Here is a 25307-nt window from a genome sequence, read left to right on the forward strand (position 1 = left end):
ATTTAATCTATTCACATGATGTTCTGGAAAGTCCCGACAAGTACATCTTAAGATTTTCAATAAGCAAGTAAATCTCGCACAGAAATAGCTTATCACAACTGAACACAGGCATCCTAGAAAGTCATCTTCCACTTAAAATGGAAACTCACTCTTAGTGATACAATGTTCTGCTGGGAGGAGGCGTTTCTTTAGCAGACCTTGAAGTACAGAGCGAACTGAAGGCCGGTGTACTAACTGCAACACGAACAAGTGTGACTGAAAGAAAATGCATTTTGTTACCAAGAGAACCAAACACACACAGTAAATACACTGCTGAACAGAGCTGCATTCTTCCCTTGAACACATGGCTTTGTAAGAGCCTGGTGCTTAAATATGAAAGCTGGTTCTGCTCTGTGTGCATATGGGCTCCCTTAGGGATATTCTGCACGCTGCATAGTATGTTGTTCCATGCTCCAGGAGCATAACATATACAAGCACTCTAAAAAGGCAAAGATTTCCTGCATTTTCTCCCTCCTTAATATTAAGAATACATAGTGCTGACATATTCATCTCTGACATCAGGGGTTATTTTTAAAAACCTGAATTCTTTGACACTGTCTAGCCTCCCTGCCTGCCCTCAGACTATGTTTGAAGTTGCAAAAAATGACTTGCTACTGATGTTTCTGGAACCAGCTGCATCTTTGGTCCCAACACAGACCTCATTGATGATTCACAGGATGCTGCCTCTGCTCTTAGCCATCGAATAAATGACATTAGGTGAAGAAACATCAGTATGAAGTAAAGCAAAATAGGTGAATGGCTTCTTGTCAAAGTGCCTCACACTGCAACCTTGGGAGAGGTAGCAGCTTGCTTTATTGTCAGTGTCAACAGAACAGTCAAAAGCTCAGACTGTATGTGTGCAACCATCTGCATTAAAAATACAGTTCTCATCCCCAAGAGTGGAACCATGGGAAAGAAGAAAGGGGAAAGTTGCATGGTCTAGACTGCATCATAGAATGTATTTTTTATCTGAAAAGCTATTCGAAAAAATCATTACCACGACCAATGATTATGCTGTTGATATTCTCATGTCAAACCACACTCAGTTTAACACTCTAAAGTAAACGAAATTAGTACCAGACAACAGTCTGCATCACAATCATCTACTTATACATTAATACACTTTAGCTGCCTTGTTACACAGGCACACACTAAATAGGTAGGAGATCAAACTCCCTTTCTCCCCTAGACCACAAGCCTTTTCAGAGACACAAGGACTCCATTACATTCTGCAATAATTCAGCAGCAAAAATTTCCACACTAGCACTCCGACTGTGTCAACATCACCAAACAAGCACCTTACCAGAAAAATGCATGGACAAAAAAGAGAGTAAGGCTCTTCCAGCTAAGGCAACATTTGCAAACCGTACTAAATAGCAAACTCAGCATCAGCAGCCATAAGCTCAGTGTACTTACACAACAACATGCTGTGACTGTAATTTGAATCGTGTTTCTTCCTGGCTGGCAGACGTGCTTTAGGTGCAGAGGTTTATGAGATGTCTTGTTGTCACCACGTTCAATGGTAAGTGGGGTTGCATTAACGCTGACCTGGACTGAAGCTGGCCAGTTTGTGTTCATTTGTCTGTCTTCATGGTGATAGCACTTGAACTGTAATTCCAAGTCAGACCTGTATAACAAGCAATAAATCTTCCTTAATTTTGTGTTTACATTGCAGAGAAAGGTTGTTTTGATGCTAGGAAAGCTTTTTCTTCATCAATCAGATTATTTTTCTAGACTTATTGCCAGTAAAGGATATAACATACTTCATAAAAGCCCTTAACAGAAGCAAGTCATGATGTATTACTGATGCAAGCATACCACAAACTTGCTGTTAATATTTTACACTTATAAAGAACTTTCCAAGGGAACATCTCGAAAAATAATAACATTCAGTAGGTCCTTCCTGTGTGTAAAAATTTAAGAACAAGAGAGTGACATGCTGCAGTGCTTTCTGCTGGAAGACTGTGGATTCTTCACTATTTCAGAGCATTTAAAAGAGCACTGGAATGAACACTTGTCAGACAAAACACAAGTACAGCTAATCCTGCCTTGGAACAGGTAAATGAACTCAGATAAAATGACCCCTGTATCTCACCACCTGCATTTCTGTTATTTCAAATTAACACAGCTGTGGATTAAATCTACCCAATTTAGACCTTCTTTCAGAGCACAAATTCCTCCCACCTCTCCAATAATAACTTCTGCACACTATTTAGCTCCTCAAAAATGGTTTTATAACACCTCCAAAACCGGAAGAGGCTGAGATTAAGTCAATCACAAATTCAGTGGGTAAAACTATGACTTCAGTTTCATACGTGGATGTTAACCTTGTGTTAGGAATGAGTAATTTTAAGAAGAAATTTAAAAGAACACGAAAAACTGAACTGAAATGTCAGGGTTCTGCTGTTTATGACAGCAAAAGACAGCTGAATGTTTATCTTTGAGATTTGAAAATCTAGGTGCTCGTTTCTTCACCTTGCTTGAAGGAAAATATCTTTGTAAGATCCGTGAACAGCTTATTCAGGAGATCATCACCCTAACTGTCATTTTCCAAAACCAGAGATTCAATTCTGAGTTAACATCATCTTTTCTGGATGTCAAAACACCAAGATCTAGCACTGGATAAAAACATTACCTTTTTTTTTAAAACAGAAAAGTATAGAACACAAATCACCTGACCTTTCAGCATAATCCATATCAATCTATATGAAGTCTTTGCAGCTTTTTCTAATATTTTATTACCAATTTTTGAAAGCTCTCTCTGCAAGATACACTGGAGATTCTCACCTTTTGAGAACACACTGCAGTCACCCAAACCTGGAGGGAAGCAAGGCTTGGTAACTCTGACATAAAATCCAAGTGTGCTCCAGAGGACTCTGAGCAGGCCTGCTGAATGTCACAAAGTGGTGACAGAGTTCAGGAGACCCTCATGTTCTCAGCACACACTGTCTCCACTGTGGGATGCTATTAATTACCGAGTAGTGTTAAGACTGAACCAGCTTCAAGAATACATTTTCTCTGCCTTCAACCTTTCTGTTTCTCGTAACCATGAAAAGTTCCAGTGAGGAGAAAAAACAGTGGCATTGCTATTCATTATGTGGGTACACGTGAGAGGTTTTGCTGAATATTTTAACTGGCAGACAAATATTCAAAATTGGCTCGATTCCACCATTCTCTATAAAACTGAAATCCATTCACACATGTGACTAATTCATTTTTCTGGAGTCCATCCAGCCCTGAATTAAATGTGAAATGACTTCATTACAGGACTGTCCGTTCTCCCCACTATTAACAAGCTTTTCAAAATAGCAGACCTGAGCACAGTTTACCTATGAGCCTTCATTAAAATAAGTTTAAATAAAGCCTATGTGCTTGGTGAGCTAAGGAAGAACAGATATTAAGAAACAGCCTCATGCCTCAGTGCAGCACTATAAATCTACTGAATGAGCCAACACAATCCCCAGTAGTGATTACTTATTAATAAGAACAAGCAAATAACTGCCAAAACTCCCTCTGCTGCGAGTAGTCCATGATAATGAAATGCAAGTAAGCAATAACTGACCTCAAAGTTAGGTGTTAATTATTAGATGTGGCCTGCCTGCAATCTCCCTCCTTCTCAACACCCAACACTACCTCAGGGTAGGGGGGCAACATGGCAGCAAGGACTCCTGTATCCCGCATCAAGCCTCGGTTTTAGAGGCAGAGTCAATTCCTGGAGCAGAGAACTCAGTGCACCTCTCTGCCCAACTCACACCCTCCATAACATGAAAACAGAAGCCTCAGGTAGATTCCAGTGAATGGGAAGAAGATCCTCACAGGGAAAAAAGCTGAAGCTACAAGTTATCATTCCCATTAAGATCAGCGGGTATGTGGTCCAGGCATGGGTAGAAACTGAAAGCAAGACAGGCATAACAGAAAATGTGCTGACAGAAGGATGCTGCATTTTATGCTCTCAGCTGCTACACCTGAGAAACAACCTCTACAAAGATCCTGAGCAACTAACCAGCCTTCACAGTGCACAGAGACAGGTTCAAACAATGTTATCAGCAGTCTTCTATTAAACATTTTATTAAACATTTAAAGCAATGTTTATCAGCAGCCTCATGATAACACTGAGATACTTTCTGAGAAAAACAGAACAACAAGACAAAATTATTCTGTGGTATTTGAAAGTAGATAAAAAAGATTTAGGCTCTGACAGTCATTTGATCTAAAGCCCTTCTATGAAAATGGTGAAATCAGGACATAACCTGGAATCACTTATGCAGATCTACATTAAATGCAGGAATGTACCACCTAGGAAAACTATTCCTCTGTGCTGGAAGGAAGTACTTGATGTACAGAATCTTTTGTATGTGGAAAGCCATGTTCCAATATTTCTGACCTGTCCTTACTGGAATCATAGGAGAGAGCAGAATTTCTGAAGTGAGTTTCTAAAGTTTGGCAGATTTAAGCACTTGTATTTTCAAATGACTTTACCAAGTCTCTAAATCAGGCCCTTGATTTAGAGGACCTGATTTTCATTATCAGATACTCTGCACCATTTATGTATCAGTCCTGCGCAGTTACTCCTGCAACTAGCATTTCACAAAGCACCTAAAACGTCAGTCTCCCAAATGGAAGTTTGTAATGGTGTTGGTCATCTGTGTCCAACACACATTCCAGCAGAAAGGATAGAAGAGTTACAGTGATTTTTCAGACACTGTGTGCCATGTGCTATCAGCAAGGAGTTGCCACACAGATCAGGAAGCATTTTAGAGCATGTCTCTGAAAAGTGAGAGGCGAGAGTTATCTGTAAGTGACAAACCTAAGTGGAGTTCATGTGGCCTGGTTGCAAGACTGAGCTTACCTCCACATCAGTGTCTGATGAACAGTTGGCCGTAGGTGAAAGACATGGTTACTGACTGCTAGGTTGTGTTCCAGCCGGAAGGGCTCCAGTACAACACCATCTCTCACAGGAAACGTCAGACGCAGCTCATCATTGTGGTTGGCTGGGATCGAAGAGGGAGAGAAAGCGTGAACTTTCCCTTTAGCATCTGCAGTGCAATAATAATGTGTATATTTATACAGAATAGTAAAAAATGGCACAGTGATCTGCTACTGGGTCTAACTTAGCAGGCTCATATACACTTAAAAGAAAATCACAAGGAATGAACTGATACAAGTGACAGAACTCAAACTGATTGTGATGGCAAAACAATGTCTTCTTTTCTCCGACACCTAACATTAGGACCTTAGCATCCTGACCATAAACAGAAACCAAGCCTGGCAAGAATTCCTAGTTTTTTGTTACTGGATAGGTTCTATGTCCAGGTTGACTCTGTTGGCAGAAGACTTGACAACAAATCTCTTAATTATGGCAAACAGTGATAAGGCTTATTTTCTCTGGTTTGAACAGCAATCAACATTACCTAATTAGTTCCAACAGTTTCATCAGCTGAAACTATCCAATGACCAAAGACACTTGTTTTTAATTACAATCTGATCTCACAACATGATGGTTTGTGGTAAACTTACAGCTGGTTTATGAGGTATGAATATCTTTAAACGCTGTGCTCTTGCTCAAATAATACTGCGGGCCACCTTCTACTTCATTTCTCACCTATCCTGAACTCAGACGAGTTGCAAAGTGCTAACGCAGCAGCAGTTATTTTACAGAAAACATAAAGGTTCTCCTAACTTCCTAGTAAATGATATCTCCTATTGTCTATCAGTCACTTCAAAACCTCAGAGATCTTGTTATTCCTGCCCTGTACACAGCCAAATGCAGCTGTGACATTGAGTGGCTTTGAAAGGAACATGGAACATGTCAATTTTTGGCATACTATTGACTATTCTTAAGAAGCCTATATGGATCACAACAGAGACACCACTATAAATATTCACACTTCATGCTATTCTGCAGAGATGTTCAATGAATGGCTTTGCCCTTGAACAAAACAGATCACAGTGAAAGTTCATACAATAAACAAGCCTACCAAGCACACATAGCGTAACACAAAATCAAGTGGTTTATCCTCAGGAAGTGTACCAAAGGAATACTTCAGAAGCAAACTCCTTACAAGTTTAATCTGGATGAACACTTCTGCTATTCTACTTCAGGAAGGAATAGCAATCTTTCTCTTTCCTGTCCACTGTCTCTAGTGACCCTGCACTGTGCAGGTCACCTATCACAACTTCAACAATCAAAGCCTCTCCCAGAGCAGCAATCAGAGCTAGTTTCCAGACTCTGAAATGTATGTGGCAGAGAACAGAGACAATAAATGACTGTGGTGGCATTCTGTTTGCTACTCACTTGGAGGTGGTGGTAAAGCATTGATATTTGGTTTAATGTCAGGTGGGAATGGTGGTTTGACATCCTGGTTAGGTGACAGGTATGGAGGAATATTGCTCCCTGGAGTCATAGGTGGTGTGGGATTTCCTGGAACAGGTGAATGAGGGTAATTTGCCACAGGTACAGGCCTTGATGGCTAGAAAACAGATAACATCATATTGTTATTGCAGCCTGAAAATAAGAATAAAAAGCCTTGTGAACTGCACTGCTATCAAACACCAAATACTGCAAACAAGGTAAGGAGGCCTCTCTGTCACCGGAAGGAGAAGAAACCACAGGAGGTCCCTTGAGGCCTTCAGGGAAGAGGCAGACTAGGAGAGCAAAGCAGGAACTGAAACCAGACCAGCCAGCTTAACTCAGGCAATAACCAGATACAAGCATGGCTGCCAGAAGGCTTGTCGCACTCCTCTGAAGGCTCTCTTTCCAAAAACAACTGGCAATTCACTTTAGTTTTTCCACACCACCCCAACCCAACCCACCCAGCCCTTTGTATCTCTTTGGCTTCCTCCCAGAATAGCCCCACTGCACAAAAGCCTACATGAAAAACAAATTCCAAAGACATGAAATTAGAATGTTTCTGTCCCTTTTACTGTCATCTATCCCTTCTTCCACCCCCGTCCAACTCATCTACTCAGAATGAAAGCTCTGAGGGTCAGCGTATGTCTTTTATTCTGTGTACCTACAATTAGATTTTGTTCTTAGTTTGATGCTGAATACGACAAATTAAAAGGAAGGTTAGGGATAAATAGCAGCTATAGTATTAAAACATCATTGGTTTTGTTTCTTGTAATTAAGGGGATGGCTGTAGTTAACAGAATAAACCAGTAATGAAGGAAGCTGATATTAACCAAAACTGCTATTTCAAGTCACGCTCTTGTAATAGCTCATGTACCATAAGCACATATTCATGGGAGTGTCAGAAGATGAAAATCTTTACAGACAGCCAAAGTATCAAGACTTCAAATCTGATTCTGTATCTAAACGCTGCACTGCTAGCGTCAGATATTCTAAAGTATCTAAGAAATCTTGAGCATTTACATTTCCAACCATTTTTGCTTTTTTAACACACAGAGTTACTATCTTCACAATCACTATAATCCAAAGGCTCAGGTCCTGTCTGTGGAAAGCTGGAATTTTTCCACTAGCCAGGATGAACTCCCTTGTTAACAAGGTCTCTTCTTTTCTGTTTCCAGATCAGTCGTCATTTGATACAAAATAAAGGATGCATTGGAAAGACCACAGACTCCCTGTTAGAGTTATACTGTAAGCAAAAAACTTAAAACTCCATCTCAAATACACACATGCAAAATGTATTAAAAAATCTGTCACTTAAAAACTTGACAGAGATCATCTGTTGTTACTTTAGCATAAGTGACTGCACTGGAATTACAGCAGTTGAGGATCTGTCTCCTCCTCATGTTCTTCCTGGCAGTGTACTGCAAAAGCTGCCATGATACAAGAGGCACTCCTTTGGGTACCACAGTGGACAGCTTGGTAGAACATATACTCTATAGTAAAGAGTGTTGTTTCCTCTTTCATTTATTCAACGGTGTTTGGGTTTTTTTTTTTTGTCTGAATGACACTGGAACAATTGCAGTTCAACACCAATGTGCAACTTAGATTCTTTAGCCCACATCAGGGATCAGTAAGTAGTTAAGAGACTTCAACAGCTAACGCTTTAAGAACAGGTTAGACCATTGATGGTCCTCCCCATTTTTATGCTCACTGGAGTACCCTGTATGCAAAAGATCACTTTTGTGTGCACTTCAAAGACATCAAGCCTCAGCAGACCCTCAGTACAAACTCAATTTGGAGAATATGAAGGGCTCAAAATGTATCCATAAAGCAGGCTTTAGACAAAATTTTAACAATATTAATTCCTGCCCAAAACAAGCAGCACAGAGGGAAAAGAAGGAGAAAAGGGGAGGGAGAGGTCAGAGAAAGTCACATAAACTTCAGTTGAAAGATTAATTCTACAGATGGAAGAGCTTTTAAGTTTGAACTAGCTTAATCCAACAGTGACCACTGTAGGTCTGAAAACGGGATGCTGCAACACTGAACTTGTTTATTACAAATTTCCAAAGTTGTATTTTTGCAGGGTGCCATGAATAGGTGAAAATATTACACCTGAATCCCATTAGGTACCTTTTTTTTACAGGCTATTTTTAAAGCAAAACCAACATTTTCTTGTAAAAGCCTCTAATGAGCTCCAGTACCATTCAGTTTTCTTTATGAACTGCTCTGAAGTTACAATGCAACTTGGCTGATTGACTTGATCCTGTGATATCCAAACATTAGTAAAAACACTGCTTTTTTTCCCCTTTAATTACATAAAAGCAATAGCTATGAAATAATTCATGTGACTTCATTCATAAATGTCTAGTGGAACGCAATAAGATAATCTGAAAACTCTTACCTTGTAATACTGCCCCATGTTGACTGTTGGAGGAGGATACTGCCCTGTGTTTTGCTGGCCTGGCATCCTCTGTCCGGGATAGTTGGGAGATGTAAGGGGTCTTGGAGGGTTGGGAGTGGGGTACTGACCAGGCTGGTTTGGAAACTGGCTATTTGGTCCATACTGCTGGTTTCCATAATTCGGCTATTTCATGACAGAGATTAAAGAAGATAAAGATGTTTCATGCAAGCAGCTGTCCTAAACTGATTATTAGCACACATTTGACAGCAAAATCAAAACAAAAAACCAAAAACCCCTCTGGGTGCATACTTCTCAACTTAGTGCCACTCATGCCTAAACCAGGCCCTTGAAGGCTGGAAGGGAATACTCATTTTAAAGCATAAAAATCCCACATACCAAAGTGGGATAAGAATAACCATGTATCTTAACACACACGTACACTTAGCCTTGCAGCACTGTTCAAAGGGCATTGCGTTTGAAGAAACCAGAATCACAATCAGATGCAGTGTTCGCAAAATCTCTGTGTTGTTGCAAGTGCTACCAGCCCCAACCCTGGGGATCTGTTTCCAGATGGAGAATGGAAGCACAAAAAGTACCATAAAAAAAAAATAAAATACCCTGGAATGGGCAAAAACCTGTGCCGTACACATCCCTCTGCTCAATACAGCTGCTATCCTGGCCTTGTGCTAGAGCATATAGCAAGACCTTAATAACTAAAGAGACACCACCACTAGTCATAAACGCCCTGCTAGTGCTAACTAGTACTGTGCTGCAGTTTTTGGAATTGAAGTTATGAAAATTGGAACTTTAGAGGTAATATAATATCAATTTGAAAAATTAACTGATTAACAGGCAGTTTCCATAAATGAAGCCTTCAAAAGCCAATAAGCAAATAGCATCTATAAGACCTGCAGAATTCCAGACCAGCAAGCATGTAGCATTTAGTGTATTGTTCAGCACTGACTTCTTGGAAACATGACCATATTCACTTAAAAGGAAATACCTGCTTCTGAAGCAGCAAAAGAAATCTGAAGGTAGCAAGTATCTGAACAAGACACATTTTGTGTTTTTTTAATTGTAGAGTAAATAGCAGTATGAAAAGCCATCCCAGAGAAGCAACTCCTGCTAAAGCACATCACTTTTTTTTACATTTCTGAATACTTTTTAATTAATTAAAAAAAAGTAGTTTGCAGATCAGGAAAGAAATGTAGCCCAATAATAAATGTTTGCTATACTTTCTGCATGCTGTGGTACTCTTTGCTGTATGTTTACTAGAAAGTCTTACTACCATTATTATAGTCAGGGCAATGTCACAATATTCAAAGCTCTACACCTGAAGTTACAGCGGTTGTTTTAGTCTCAGTTTAATACAGAATTTCACCAGCAAATTATCTCTGAAGCTAGTAATGTGGCTAGATTCGTAAAGATAATTAGGTGCATATAGAGCTGAGAGAGTTGGTGGGATTTTCGAGCACCTACTGCCTGATTCATACCAATTTCAATAGTAAAATGCATTGGTACTTTTTAAAATCCAAAAGCTTTTCTGTCTACATCTTTGGCTGTCTACATTTCTCTAAAATTTTGACCCTAAGTGTTTTGCCTTAAGTCAATGGCAATGTAATTTTGTTTACAAAGCCACTCAGATCTCGTATAACAGCATGGGAACTTAAGAGATACCACACTCCAAATAAACTTATATTAGATAAATGCTGACAGAGAGGGATTTGAGTTCAACATGATTTATATTCATCTCAGTGCCTACGAAAAATAAGCCTCAAGAAGTTTGGAAAGCAATTGGTCTTTAAAATAAATGTTATTACTATTGGTGTTCATACAATGTTCACCCGTATCTCTTTAGAGCAATAAAACCACCCAAGAAAATGCAGATCACATATGTACTGGGCTCAAATGAAGTATTTCACCTTCAACGTCTCTTTTAAGTTGTCACATTAAATAAATCCACTCCTGTGAAAGAAGTCTGCTTATGGTTTACAAATTCACCATCTAGCATGGGAATCTTAAAGTGACATACATTTTGAGGGCTCAGCTGATTTTGGGCCCTTATTGGTTTTAATGACTGTCATCTTGACTAATACAGCAAGGGCCAACCCAAAAAAAGAAAGAGCTGCTTCCACTTGTATTTTAATGGCAGCATTCCTATCAAGGCTGGAACAATGACATACCTATCTTACAGGGATGTGCACCACACACTACCCAGCATGTTGCATCACAGGGAAACAGTGTATACAAAACATAATTTATCTTATTACCTCTCCTGGGTACGGTCTCTTTATGCCCTGTATAGGCAAAGACTGGGGACGTGGGCCTGGGTAGGCTTGCTGAGGCATCCTCTGCCCATGGGTGCTGAAGGGACTCATCCCAGGAGGCCGAGGTTGGTTCATGCCCATGGGTGGCCCACTCATACTGGAAGGTGTCATTCCTGCTCCCATGCTTGCTGGGTTCATGTTGCCTGGCATAGAAGCAGGGCCACGAGGACCAGGCTGGTTCATAAACTGGTTGTTGTAAGCCTGAGTTGGACCCATCTGGAAAGAGGAACAAACCTTCAACGGAAGAAGAAAAAAAAAAAAAAAAAAGAATAAAATGCGACATGCATTTAAAACGGGAGGAGGGAGCTGAACATGCTTTTAGGGGAGGGAAGAAGGGGAGGACTTATGTCGCATTTTCCTTCAGTGTTCTCCAACATCTGATGAGCAGTGACGTTAATTATAACAACTCAATTGGAATTGTAGAAGGCATAAGAGAGGAAGACAGACCTAAGTCTAAGGTGAGCAATTAACTTGTTTAAATTGACTAGTTATTACTGTAAGCTAAACAGGTTAGGAAGTTGGCTGTGTAAATACAGCACAATGCTACAATTTCTAAAACATGTGCTTCTTTACATCACCTGGCATATGAGGCCATATACATCAGAACTCAGAGAGGTAAAAAAGCTAAGGAGGGAAAAACCTGAATTGATCAAACCCTTGTTTATTTTAAGAAAAATATTACATGAAGTCATGACATGCTGCAGGCTATGGATCACCAGAAATGCATGTCTCGCATAGCTGTTCTTACAGACAATGTTATTAAAAAGCAAATCCCTTCTCTACTGTTGTTTCCTTGTTTGAAGGGGAAATAAACCAACCAACCAACTGTAGCTGGCAAAATAAACAATTACTGAAGCGGTAAAAAACCTATTCCGAGATTCTGGAACACTTTACCAGGTACTCAAATTTAAAGGTTCAAAGGCTGGCAGAGGCAGCAACAATATATCACATCAGATGCAGCTGTAACTTCTGGTAATCTTCAATTTTTTTAAGGGACAATCTCCAAACTACAAAATACAGTTAGGCAGGATTTATTTCCAACCCTAACTGTTCTATGATTCTATGATTTATTGGGAAAAACATGGGAGATCAACTCATACCTACATACACACATTCCAGCAGCTTCCCGTAAGCATTTATAACCATGCTCATGCACAAAAAAAAAGTAATTAAAAAAAATACAGTAGGCATCCTAATAAACAGGGGAGTAAGAAGAACAGCCCAATTCTCTGTAACGGTCTCCATCAAGCAGGTAGGAAGACATAAGGGTTATTCTCTTACCGGTCCATACTGGTTCATGTCCTTATTCTGCGTTTCCTGAAGGGCTGCCACAGTGGCTGTAGCTGTAGCTGTTGCTGTAGCAGCTGCAGCTGCAACCGCAGCAGCAGCGGCAGCGGCAGCTGGCTGGGTGAAATCAGCTGGCGGCCTCGTGTGGGGTGGGATCCCCATTCCTGCAGGGGTATTTGGGCCTCCTGGGTAACTGACAGGGAAGAAAGGAAAGAAAGAAAGAGAGAATTAAAACGTGCCTGGTGATTTTGTTTTGAACATTGGCGTGATCCTCATCTGGAACTGTTCCAAAACCATTACAACACCTAATGAAAGCCAGCAGGACAAGGCATGAGGTGCGTATATGAGATGCAAGTGTTGCTCAGGTGTAGCAGCCATAGCCACTGGGATTGCAAGGACCCACCATCAGTAGTTTCAGGGGCGGTGTTCTGCTTTGCAGCTCTGTAGCTTACTGTGAAGCTGAACTGAAATCCTGGCAGTTAATGCATTCTTCATTTCCCAATAGTGTAGCAGTATATCACACAGCAGCGTCAACAGACAGCTTTCTCCTCTACAGTGTGCTCATTTGCCTCAGTGGTGAACTACACCAAGTGTTCCCAGCATCGTAAGTGCTCTTCCCTGACCCTTAGCAGAAAGGACAGGAGAGACCCAATGCAATCAGCTCTACTGCATCCCATACAGCGTATTCTGCAGTTCCTACCAGGCTCTCCTATTGATCATAAGACAAATTAAGCTAAACCATGCCTTTCTCACTCCAAGGCATCAACCATTTTTATAAATATGAGCCAGTATACTGTGCCCATTTTAGAGATGTTAATACAAAGCCAAAGAAATTTTCTGATTTGTTCAAGGTCACTCAGTAAATCAGTGGCAGAGATGAAAGGAAAGAGAAGTTCTCAGTGTCCCAGGCTTTTATTCTTCACAGTAGACTGACTATGCTAACAACCTTTTCAGTAGGCTTTGCAGAGAGACCATAAATAGTGGTTTCAGCTAAGTGCACTTACCACCCTTGTTTACAAAGCATAGACACAGAAAGTAAAAATGTAACAAACCCCAGGCTATTAGTTTTTGCCTTATTTCACTAATTCAGCATTTACTTCCCCGAAAAAAATACACAGCCTGACCATCTCTCTCTTAAGAAACATTTTCACCCCCAATTCTTTTCAAATTCCTACTGTGGAGTAAGTATATGGGCAGAAATATGCCACTGCATTGGAACCTACTTTGCCTAATACAAGTTTATTCCTTCATGCACACGTAGAAATTATACCATCAATACCTTTCACATCCTGGCCTTATTAAATGTTAATCATCCCTAAGTGTGTGGTCTGTTTAACAATCTCTCTTAATTAAAACTTTATTTTGGGGGTTTATTAAAGCTAATTGATTGACCTAAGCCATTTCTGTTTACTGTGATGAATTTTACTGCAGTTTGGGTAGCTGATTTCTGAAGCTGTAAAAGCGGCACGCACTTGAGTTAACCAGCATAAAATAGCTACTAAGACTTTATATAATTAAAATAAGCCCAAGACACTTCTGCCAGGCCACTAAAACAAGCTTCATCAATGATTTCCATCCATTTCCCACCTCACACAAGTAAACCTTACCTGCCACCAAAGCCTCCACTTCCAGGATAATTGGGTCGCCCATACATGCTCTGCTGTATGTACGGCTGAGTGGAGCCTGCCTTGGCTGAAAATTGTTGCTGCTGTCCAGCAAACTGAGGGGAATTGATACCAGGGTTGCTGGTAGTCATCCCAGAAGCCATGGGATTTCCTGCTGGGTTCATAGGGTTGTTAGCATTTGCCATTGGATTTCCCAGCACCTGTGAGGACAAACATGAGAATAAAGGGCTGTACCTTGAACTACCTCAAGCAAATTAAGTTGATTTTCTGCAATCAATAAATTAAAATACAACCACCCTGTACTCTGAACTCTAATAAGCATACACCTTGTTGATGTCTAAGTGCACATTCTTGGTGATTTCTTCTTTTGCCATTCCAAACAAGACTTTCTGATCTCTAATTATCCTTCACAGATTTTTAACTAGATGGAACCCAAACTAACACGCTTATGAAAAAAGGTACTACATAGACCTCTTAGAACCATGCTCTGTTTGTGACAAATTCATCTGATTTAGGAAATGCCTTTGTTTTTTTTTTTTTTCTGGGTGTAGGACTTCAAATAATTTGCAAATATTCAGTCCCACGGGCATACTGCAAAGGGTACTACAGATGTAGAACTGTGAAGGAATGTATTTTAGTGTCCTCTGTTCTGTTTTTAAAAGGACTTGGTTTGCTTGTTTGAGGCATATTTTTTTTCCCTTTGAATCAAAACTGCTATGATTTCCTTTGAGATGTAAGTATGGCTGTTCATGGATCACCTGCATGGAAATCTGTCTTCTCCTTGGGAAAAAATATAGCGATTTTTGCACAAGACCAAATTTCAGCTTTGGGAATTTGCAGAAGGAAATCAGTGATCCTGGCCAATGCCTTTTCCCTTGGGGAACTTGAAGACTTACGGGAAACCCTGTCATTCATTTTAATCTGTTCTGAATAACCACAACCAAGCTTCATGTTAAAGAGTTTCGCCCTTCTCTTGCAGTGATTCTGAAAAACCATTTTCTTCTTTTTACCAAAGCACTTTTTTTTCCCTGCTATTGCACATTCTTCTGAAGTATCACAAAGAATTCAAGCAACGTTACAGTGTTTTAGGATAGAACAAAAATCTGAGTCTTTCCCCCACGTCCCCCTCTTTCCTTTTGCCTTTTTAAGTGTGAAAGATTTTCACAGGAAACTGTATTTCCATTTTCTGGACAATGTACAGACTGTAGAAACACCTGTTTACTCAGGTGTTTCTTTCCCAGATGGGATACCTTTTCCTTTAAGGTGTTAAAAAGAAATCAACAATAATAAATGATGTTATAGATCTGCATCACTGTTTCCTCTCTATTTTTTGAAGAAAGATTTTGCCACCACCAATGCTTACATAACTGCCATGTGAGTATTTGTATGACTTGGTCCCTGAATAATTTCTTTTTCAAGTGGCTCAATCCATAACAGTTTTGGTTTTATTTTTCTGACCAAAATTAAAATAATAAAAACAATTACACTGAAAATTCTGTGTTGGATCTAATATCACTTGATTTAAAAAAGGTAAAAAAGACAAGTTAGATTTATGTACTCATTAAAGATGTTGATGTGTTTAGAGCACTTCACCTACAGTGTAAGAAAAGGCTAAACTGCCTGAGAGCTTGATTTGCACCGCACCCCTTGGAGAGTACACTATCACAAATAATTGGCATCTCCTTCATTAAAGCTGCTTCTTTTTGTATAGCATAATTCAATATACATTGCAGAAGAAAAAGAGAGGTAAGAGTGGAGAGAACCAAATGGAAATCCACTAAGTATGGGTCTCACCTGGAAGCCAGGAGCTCATGCCTTTGCTTCGATGCATACTGAAATATTTTTTTAAAGTAAGGCTGTATTAACAGGAGAGGTTGAAAAGAGCACAGCCTATAGTCGGTAGTTAGTATCTCAGTGTGTGGGCAGACCTGGCACAGGCCTTCACCAGTCCACAAGTATGACACAACCCCAGGTAAAATCAACAATAACTGTCATTTGGTGAATCTAGCTAGAATTTTGGTTTTTTTTTTTTTATAAAACAACTCTTCCAATTAAATCTGAATTTCCCAAAAAGTTTGGTATTATCCCAAAATCATTCTTTTAGTGTTGAAACCATACAGTGCAAAAAAAGCAGTAAACCCAAGCCTGACATTTGCATGCAGCTAAAGGAGTTACTGACTCATGCTCTCAGACAACTCCTTTCGATGCTTCCAAAGAGGAGACCACTGGCAAAAAATGCACCATATGCAAGAAAGACACTCTTATCAATCCCAAGAGAATCTTCCAAAAACCCTTCAATTTTGCACACATTAGTGAAAATCTGTATGTAGAGGGGAGGGAGCATAAAAAGGAAGCTTACCTGGCTTTGAGAGGTGTTAGTCACACCCCATACTGTGGTGACCACTGACAAAGAGCCTGGAGGCTGGTTGGTATTTTGCTGCCAGGGAACAGAATCGTAAGGGAAAGACCCATCACTGCAAAAACAAACGTTTAGGAGCATGAGATTCTGGAAGTTTAAACAGTGGCAAGTTGCTGGCAGGGAAAAGAGATTAAAACCCGACATTACCTTAACTCTCCACTCCTCCTTCAATTATTAGCCTAGTACTTTCACAAGTATAAAATTTTTCTTAATACCAACATGACCATATCAAAACCACATGGAACTAATGAATACCTTAGGTATATTTAAGACAGGGCTTTCACCATAAGGTATGTTACCAATGAAAGTGAAAATAAACCTGGCAGCAGAGTTTCAAACAACTATGCAAGTTGCTCAGAATCACTTATTTTTTGCCATCCATCTCAAGCTCTTCAACAATCACTGCTTCAGCTGGCTCCTACCAATTCAATTAGATTTTGAGACCAGACTGCAGCTCCACTGTCTGCACTGGGTCCCCACATGGCCAGAAAAGCCGTTAAAGCAATAGCAGTTCACCATCATTTGGAAAAGTAAATTGAAATTCAGATAGTGTTCTCCCACACGGTGGATAAGCTGCATGCCAAAAACAGTATCAGCTAATCAGCATTCTAGAAAATCAACTGCAGATACAGAACACATCTTTCAGATAAATATATGGTCGAGAAGATTGGGTTTTTCCACTAGCTTTGTCCACAGATACAAGCAAGCATTTCTTACAGTTCTTTTCACATGAAAGCATTGGTGACTTCAAAATGAATGCAGGATAGGCATGCGTCTAGTGTAATTAATGACATATGCTAAATCCAGTGGAAGGAACTATTAATCCAAGAACTGCAAAATATATTCCACTTGAAATTTGCTTGTTCTCATATTATTAAGTTGTAAATTAGATTTCTATTTGCATATATGTTCACATACACGCACGTGATCTTTCATCATCTATATATATATACCATTTAATACACACACACACACACATTGCTGTCTCATTTTCTAATGCCACTTACTTGTATTTTATAATTGAGAACTGCATTTTTGCTTGGACTACCAGCTATCACTGTACAGGGCTACCCTGCCTAAAGAATCCACCATACAGGCTCTGTGAGTGCTTTATCTATATTCTTCAAGGCCTGCACTGTGAAGTGCCAAACAATCAATTCATACAAGACAAGGTGAGACAACCAACCTGCCAAAGCCCTAAAAAGAAAGGGCTGTGGCAGACCAGGGTGCTGACTCTCCCATGTTCCCAGACAGTACTCAAAGCTTGGACCACTACTTCTTCCTGTGCTGTGAGCCAAAATCAAGGACTACCCATGTGATCATTCTTTAGCCTGTTTGTAACACCTCATGTAGACCATTTAGGAATAGGAATTGCTTTGCTTAGAGTGTGCACACATGCGATAAAAAGTGTGTCCCAAGTAACAAATAATCTAATAACAGCATCAGCAACTGTATAAGGTAAAATGAAACATTTCATAAACAACTAGGAAATTTCAAATACCATAATGCTGTGTGAGCACAACAGCACTATATTAGAACATAACTGTGAACCTGAACTGACCCATTTCAAAATACCCAAATAGAATAAAGCAGTAAAATCATACACACACACACACACACACACACACACACACACACACAAAAATAGCATTGATTAAATCAGGGAAAGAATAATTTCCTCTAACAAATAATTAGGGAAAATTAATGGAAAATAGTAAGTCTCTGTAATATGCTTGACATGTAATGTTTATGTTGACAGCATCCATACAAAACAATGTGTGAATAAGGGCATATTTAAGACCTTGCAATCAGTAAGTCCTTCTAGCCCACTTTTCTTACTAGATTTTCTCTTAGAAGGCTGAGAATCTTGCCCCTCTCATTCAGAAGTGCAGACAATAGCTTCAGTGACTAATATTTGCAAGTGACGCAATGCTTCAGCAGGTCCCCTCCACCCACCATGGAGACAAATGATGACTAACCCAGAATTTGTGACTGCTATTAAGCCTTCCTCTTTTTCCTATTCTGAGTGATGCCTCCTACTTTACTTCCTTCTCTGACTGCTTTTGATGATGTCTGCTCTGTGATTTGTTTGGATATTTATGGCACATATGAGTGTTTGTATATTTCAATGACTACACAGAAGCTCTCTCCATGACATAAGCAGTGAAAGGACTCTGCAGCCGTTCCTCTCTATTCTCCACTGATGCACTGGGGACAGGTAACAAAACCTAAGGGACAAGGCAAATCTTTTGCAAGTATAGGAGTAAATAAGAAGGGTAATGACAGGCAGGAGTCAAACCACAAAGTTGCTAAAGGTTCTTCTAATGCAAATATGCCATACAGTTTATACGCACATTGAAACTTCGAGCTAGTGATGCCTTAGTCTGCTATTAAGAAGTTATAACTATTTCTTCACTTTCTTCGCCTCCAAAGCATATTCCTTGGACCCGTTCCTCACCTTTACAGCACACAGAAGAGATTTCATATAGTATTCATCCATAGTTTCCAATGGTGAAGTCAGAGCATTTGTTTAGTGGAAAGCTGCACTGGGTTCTCAAAGACTACACAATTGTTTCACCTAATTACAAAGAAGAGTAAATCACTCCATTTTTATTATAGTATAGTTAAAACACCTCAAGAAACCACATTGTTGACATATGATGAAAGCCCCCAGCACAGGACTCAGTATAACACAGGAAAGCCAGAAAAAATTACCAGGTACAGACTTGTTTAAAATTGTCATTGTTTACATTAAATCACATGACTATCACATGATCCAACCCAGGACTTGGCCTTAAATCACAGACAACACTAATAGCAGAAATTATGGCAACACTGGAATAGTGATAGATGCACCTTGCAGAATATCAGCTTACACACCCTGTTATACAATTACTGCACTAGACTCACTTCAAACTTCCCTTTAGTTACTTCGATCAGAAATACACAGCATTTTAGCAGTGTGCACCTCCAGCATGATACTCTTGCCCATCAATTACATGCATGTTTGAGTATGACTTTTGCTATACTGGATACAATACCCACCCTTCCTCCATTGCATGAAGGCTTCTTTGGTTTCAAACAGTAGGAGATGCTGAAGCACATGCCACTCAACTAAGGATTACTTGTCCCTCCACTCTGCTCTTTCAACTTGCATTTCTGTCCTAAGACAACCCAAAGGAATACTCCCAACATCAAAGGAAAATCCATATAAGTACTGTAATGAAACATGACCAATCCAATTCTCATTTGCAAGACAGCACTCACTTTCCGCTGTTATTATACAGAGCTGTGAATTATCCTGAAATCCCTTTCTTTAAACTTGAAAATGGCAGCCAATAGAGAAAGAAGCTTCAACCTCTCCAGCCACAGCAAAATGCTGCCCATGACATTGTTCCTGTTGAACGATACAAGGGCAATTAAGTCTCTCACTACACCCTGGAGGGTAGTGAGTCAGTTTGGGCTCAGCTGGAGTCCACTAAAAAAGTATTGACTAAATTTATAATAGTGTTAATGAACCTATACATACTGCTGGTCAGCTTTATTGGTCAAGCAGCAGAGGAAGCCATAGAGCAAAGAGGGAGAGATGGAATGAAATTACTTCTCAAACTATGATGTTGTGAATCCCTAATACTAGGAAAACAGAACCAGGTGCATATCCAGCCTCTCTGGAACAGTTACAGCCTTAATGTCAGACACAGACTGTAGAAGTTGCTTAATAAAAAGTGAGCTCCATATAGTAAATTAATACTAGTCAATTACTGTCATTTATACAAGATTTGTGGCATTATTTGAAAATTATGTATTTTAAATATGTTTATATTGTCATTAAAGCAATTGTATGTGTATCTGATACTCATGTTTACATGTCTTTGTTGCTTGAGGAAGAAGAGATATAGATGGTTTAGCAAAGTACGCATCCCTAGAGCACTGGTACTTTACATGCTGTGGAGGAGGGTAAAAAATTGAATTATGCCTTCCCAGTGATTTTTTTCACATGGCTTATTAAGAAAGCCAGATATCTAAAAGACTACCTTTATAAAGCATCTATCTCTGTTTTAAGCACTGAAAATATATCAACTACTGCAGAGAAGCACCAGATGTGGCTTTCTCAAAAGACCTTTCCATTTCAAGCACTGGTATCAAGTTTCCCATAATTGGGCTTTCACGGGCTAGCTGGCTAGTTTCTGTAGCTTACCCTCAAGCCAGCTTTACAGTTTTGCAGGGGTCTTTAATGTTTCTGAAGCACAGTCATCCTTCCTGGCTGGACACATACAGAGTCCACACAGTCCTAATGTACTCTACTAACTATTTCTAAAGGAATCTACTGACTCTACCATAACGTCTTCAGCTGACACCAAGATAAGCAGGTAACTGCCAGTGCAACGCTGGCTGTAATTTCTCCCATGTCTTCTTTTGTCACCCATGGACACACTGAGAAGAGAGCATCTCATGACAAGGAGTGAGGTGCCAGAGATCTAACCCAGGCCAAACGCTCCTTTGCAGTTACACACAGCTAAAAATCAGACAGGTCCAAATACATCCCAAACCCAGGGCTACTGATCTGTTCTTGCCTGCCAGCATCTCTCTGTGTCTGCACCTTGATTTGCCTCTGCAAGTGCCTCTGGGTGTGTGCGTGCTCAGGATGCCCAGCACCCCTTGGCTGTATTCTTTGTTGATGCCTCTAGGTGACACTACTTTAAAACAAACTAAAACAGCGATTTCCAAACAAGGCTCATTGCTTCTGCCTCATTCCCCTTTTCACCCTAAACCCTCATCTGTCTGCAGTGGAAAAATATCACAAATCCCACAAACAGAACAGGAAATAAAGCCCTGGGTAACTAGCACCAATACCAGTGTTTCATGCCCCTACTGTCTCACAAGCTAGGCAGCTTAGCTTTTTTCATTCAGGTTTAGATTTTGTTTTACTTGGATTTCTCAAATGAACACCACTCACGTAGCTTTTATTACTAATATGGATTCGGTTAGCAAACCTTCTTGATTAGGGCACCACCATAAACTTGTCTTAAGCATATTCTTATTTAAGAAAAAGACTGTTTTGCATGGTGCAGTGCAAATACTGGATTTGAACTGCCTTTTTTATATGTTCATGTTATGGAACATGCATGAATTTCACCACATTTTTGTAATTTTCATAATCAGTATAAACAAAACCTAACAACTTCTTTAAAAATAAAATCTCAAGAACAGATGGAATACTATTTGGCAGTTTCATGCAACGCTAATGTTCCAGGAACGACTTCAGCTAATTTTTCCCAATTCAATAAGCTAGGAATCCCCAACAATCTATTCATAAATAAATAACCAATCAAATTTATTACTGATTTTTAAATTTAATTTCTGGTCAAATTTCCACTGAAAATACCCTTGGCCTTGACTATCAATTAAAAAAAAAAAAAATCCAAACAAAAAACCCAATATGACACCTGAAAGACAAAATTTGTTTCTGCTTACTGGCAATCAAAAACATTTCATAGATCTGCTTTTGCTTTCTTTTCAAAAACCTTGGACATTTAGAAGGAAACCACTTCTCATTTTTCATTGAGGTTTTTTCCAGGGGAACAAAACCTCACCAGCTGAAATACATGCATCATCTTCATACAGCTAAAGTGCTTGGCCAAAGCGTTTCAACTCAAACACTTAATTTTAAGTTTCTGATCTAGTTAACAGGTATTAAAACACACTACTATTAAAAAAATTCCTAACACAAAATTTAATGAAGTTATCCCTTGGCCTTCTGTGCTGTGTTTTCCATAGATGTAGAAAACACTCTACACAATCTGCTCTCTGTTCTCATGGAGGAATATGGCAGCGGAAGGAGAGAGCTGCATAGAAAGGGCAGGAAGGCCACTTACAGTCAGCAAGGAAATATGAAGACAAAAGAGTAACTGCCTCTGTACATCACACACTGACATGAAGCAAACTAAAAGCTGATGTTGTGTATAGGTATCCTAAGGTGCTTATGTTAAAGATCAGAAAAAAAGAGGGTAGTGTAGGAAGTTTGTATATTCATACTGGCTTTGAATTGCTAGCAGTAATTTATTTTTGACTGATGCTGCCTATGTGATGCACACCTTCCTCAAATAGTAGTATCATTTGATGAAGCTTAAATTGTGTTGGAATAAATTGAGGCTCTATCATGTATTACACTAAACAAACAAGTAAGACAGAGTCCCATTCAAATCACTGGTTATTTTTATGTCATGCAAAAGTGAAAAAAGCCAATTTGGAAGCATTCTGCGAGACTTTATTTCCTTCTGCTTCTTAATGCCATGACTCCAAACATTCAGATCTTACAGAAAAAATATACAGCTTCAAAAATTATCATATCTTCCCCTCCCTCCCTCCAATTTCTCAAGTTTGTTGTTTTCCTCTACTCTTTCCAACTACATAAGTATGTTCTCTAATCCTTCGGAAAGCTTTGATTCTCCCAACTCCAAACACCCAGAGGTTCCATACCTAGTCCTTCCCTGTCAAGAAAGAATTACCTCAAGTGTTATTTCAGTACTGGATGTTGCCTGTACCAGGCTATGAGCAATATAGACTGAAGAGAAGACTGAAAGCTGTTAGAAAATTCGTAATTCACTGTAAAAAGAAGGAAGGCTGTTTTCTGGCAAACCATTCAAAAACACAGAAGCATTCTGAACCGGTTCTAGGTGAGCAGATGCAGGTGAAGCAGTCAAAAGGTGAAAGCAGCAAGCCATTTATCAGCTCTGTGGTTTGGATGGCACCTGCAGTAAGCAGGTGGCTATCACCCCCTGCCTCTGCTCTCTTAAATATCAACACACACTTTTACAACAACCATTCAGGCAGCCACACACATACCCACAATACATTTGCTCCCGTGGAGACTGAGACAGAAAAATCCAGCCGGCAGTTTAGCAGGCCATACAAAGTGCCTCTGAAAACTGAAAGCCCTGAACTTTGTCTTCATAGTCCCGACAAGGCCTGTGAGGCCTGAATGACTTATGACTGCACGAGGTGGGGACGCTGTCTTCCATTTCACATTGGGTTGCTTTAGGTCAGGCTGTGGCACACTCGCTGCTGCTTCCTGGCGCCTGCCTCACTCTACACCCAGTCTCATCAGTTAAAGAGCCATGCCTGCAAAGTACCACCCTGCTCAGCAAGAGTTAGTGCATCTTAATCTAACCCCTGGAATTAGAAAAATGCATCAGGCTAAATAATTAGATCATTTCAGAAGTTTCTGAAGCTGCACACACCCACAGCCCTCTGTATACACACACAATCCTGCTATGTTACAGATTTCAGATATGTCCGCGCACACTTGTGTGCGCATGCACGCAAAGATACTCGCAGTGATAACACAACTTATTTCTGTCCATGTGGAAAAAACGATCACAGCTATGCAGGTAAGCATAAGAAACAGAAACTCTACTGAGACCTGCTCCTGCCTCAGAAGCAGTAGAAGGGGTTACCATCATCTGACATTATGGGACTAGAGCATCCACCTGATCAAAGGAAAAAAAGATTAAAGCATCACACCCAGTTCTATTGTCACACAAGTAGACCATGCAGCGCATTACTACAGCCCAGATTACAGTTACAAAATCCACCGGTAACAGCCCTGCTATTAACATGCCACCTGTTACCCTTTCCAAAATGCTGAAATTATCTTATGATCGTTTTCAGCTTGACAAATGCAGTTTAATCTTTATTGCATCTCACATCACAGACCTGCTTCATCCATGTCTTATTTATCTCACGTGTGTCGGAATGCAACCCCAAGCCCTCAGTCCCCCCCTGCCACCAGGCATTCCTTCTGCTCTGCTTTATCAATATACCTGGGTTTCCATATCCGACTGCTCCTTTACAATAAAAAACACACCCACCCAGTATTCTACCATTGCCTGTTGCCTTGGTAATCCAAATGCCTGGGTACTCGCTGATTATCGGCGAATGAGACTCGCATTGTTCACACCGCAGCGCGTCTGCTATGTTAATGTGAGATAATGGCAGCCAGAAGACTCCTTTTGTTCCCAGCTTTGCTGTTTATTCATAGTGCCTGGAGGTCAGCGACTGCTACAACAACCGGGGAAGGAACCGCTGTAAGCGTGAGCAGATTCCACTTCTGCTTTTGCCTCTGAGACAGAGGGAAACACGAGCAGCCCCGCACAGCGAGAAGGGCACCGGGAGCTTTGCAGTCTGACTCACGCAAGGTGTAGCAGGCGCCTAGGAAGAAGATTTGATGGACTTGCACTTCCGAGATTTTAGATGAAGCTGATTTACGTTCCCCGACAACAGAAAAAAACCGCTTTCTTCAAGAGGCGCGGCGGAGGGCGGGAGGGGAGGGGGCAGCGCACCGCCTCAGCTCACTGGAACCGCGCGGGGCCGGGGGCTACGGGGCTGACAGGGAAGAGGGGCGAGCCCTGCCGAGCCCAGCCGCGCCGCCGGGCAGCAGCTGCTGCGAGCAGCGGCCGGGGACAGGGCGGCAGTGGCTCCCACAGCGCCGGAGGCTGACACGGGCGGGTCGGGTCGGGACGGGACGGGAGTGGGCAGCCGCCGAGCAGCCCCTCGCCATGCGGCGGCGCCCGGAGCGGGCGAGCACGGCAGGGCAGGGCAGAGGGAGCCCGGGCAAATGCCTTCTCCGGCGAAGGACGGCTGCGCCCGGTGGCACGTACAGAGCAGGTCTGAGAAACGTCTTCCCGAGCCGTCTCCGACACTCTGCCTGTCAAAGTTGTTTGGAAATGCTGTTGCTGACACAGTGACACGGGCAAACAAACCATCACATCGTGTCTCCCCTGACGTGGTAAGTGGGAACGGAGAGCATAAACAGACTGTGGTACCTTCCCCGCATTCCCAGCGTGGAGGAGATGAGGAC

At 40.7% G+C, this 25307-nt stretch overlaps 1 protein-coding gene across 1 annotated transcript in view; it reads right to left on the reverse strand.

Annotated features, from left to right (window-relative positions):
• ZMIZ1 (zinc finger MIZ-type containing 1) overlaps positions 1-25307 on the reverse strand; it is a gene marked incomplete at its 3' end in the record, with an annotated part of 221336 nt that overhangs the window by 15533 nt on the left and 180496 nt on the right. The window contains 10 exon segments of the mRNA XM_080622186.1: positions 150-255; positions 1456-1666; positions 4889-5030; positions 6335-6509; positions 6513-6581; positions 8784-8972; positions 11060-11332; positions 12398-12596; positions 14011-14228; positions 16388-16502. Of these exon segments, the coding sequence (XP_080478312.1) occupies positions 150-255; positions 1456-1666; positions 4889-5030; positions 6335-6509; positions 6513-6581; positions 8784-8972; positions 11060-11332; positions 12398-12596; positions 14011-14228; positions 16388-16502 (1697 nt within the window).

The sequence above is a fragment of the Psittacula echo genome (assembly GCF_963264785.1).
Source record: "Psittacula echo genome assembly, chromosome: 6".
In the NCBI taxonomy this organism is placed as follows: Eukaryota; Metazoa; Chordata; class Aves; order Psittaciformes; family Psittacidae; genus Psittacula; species Psittacula echo.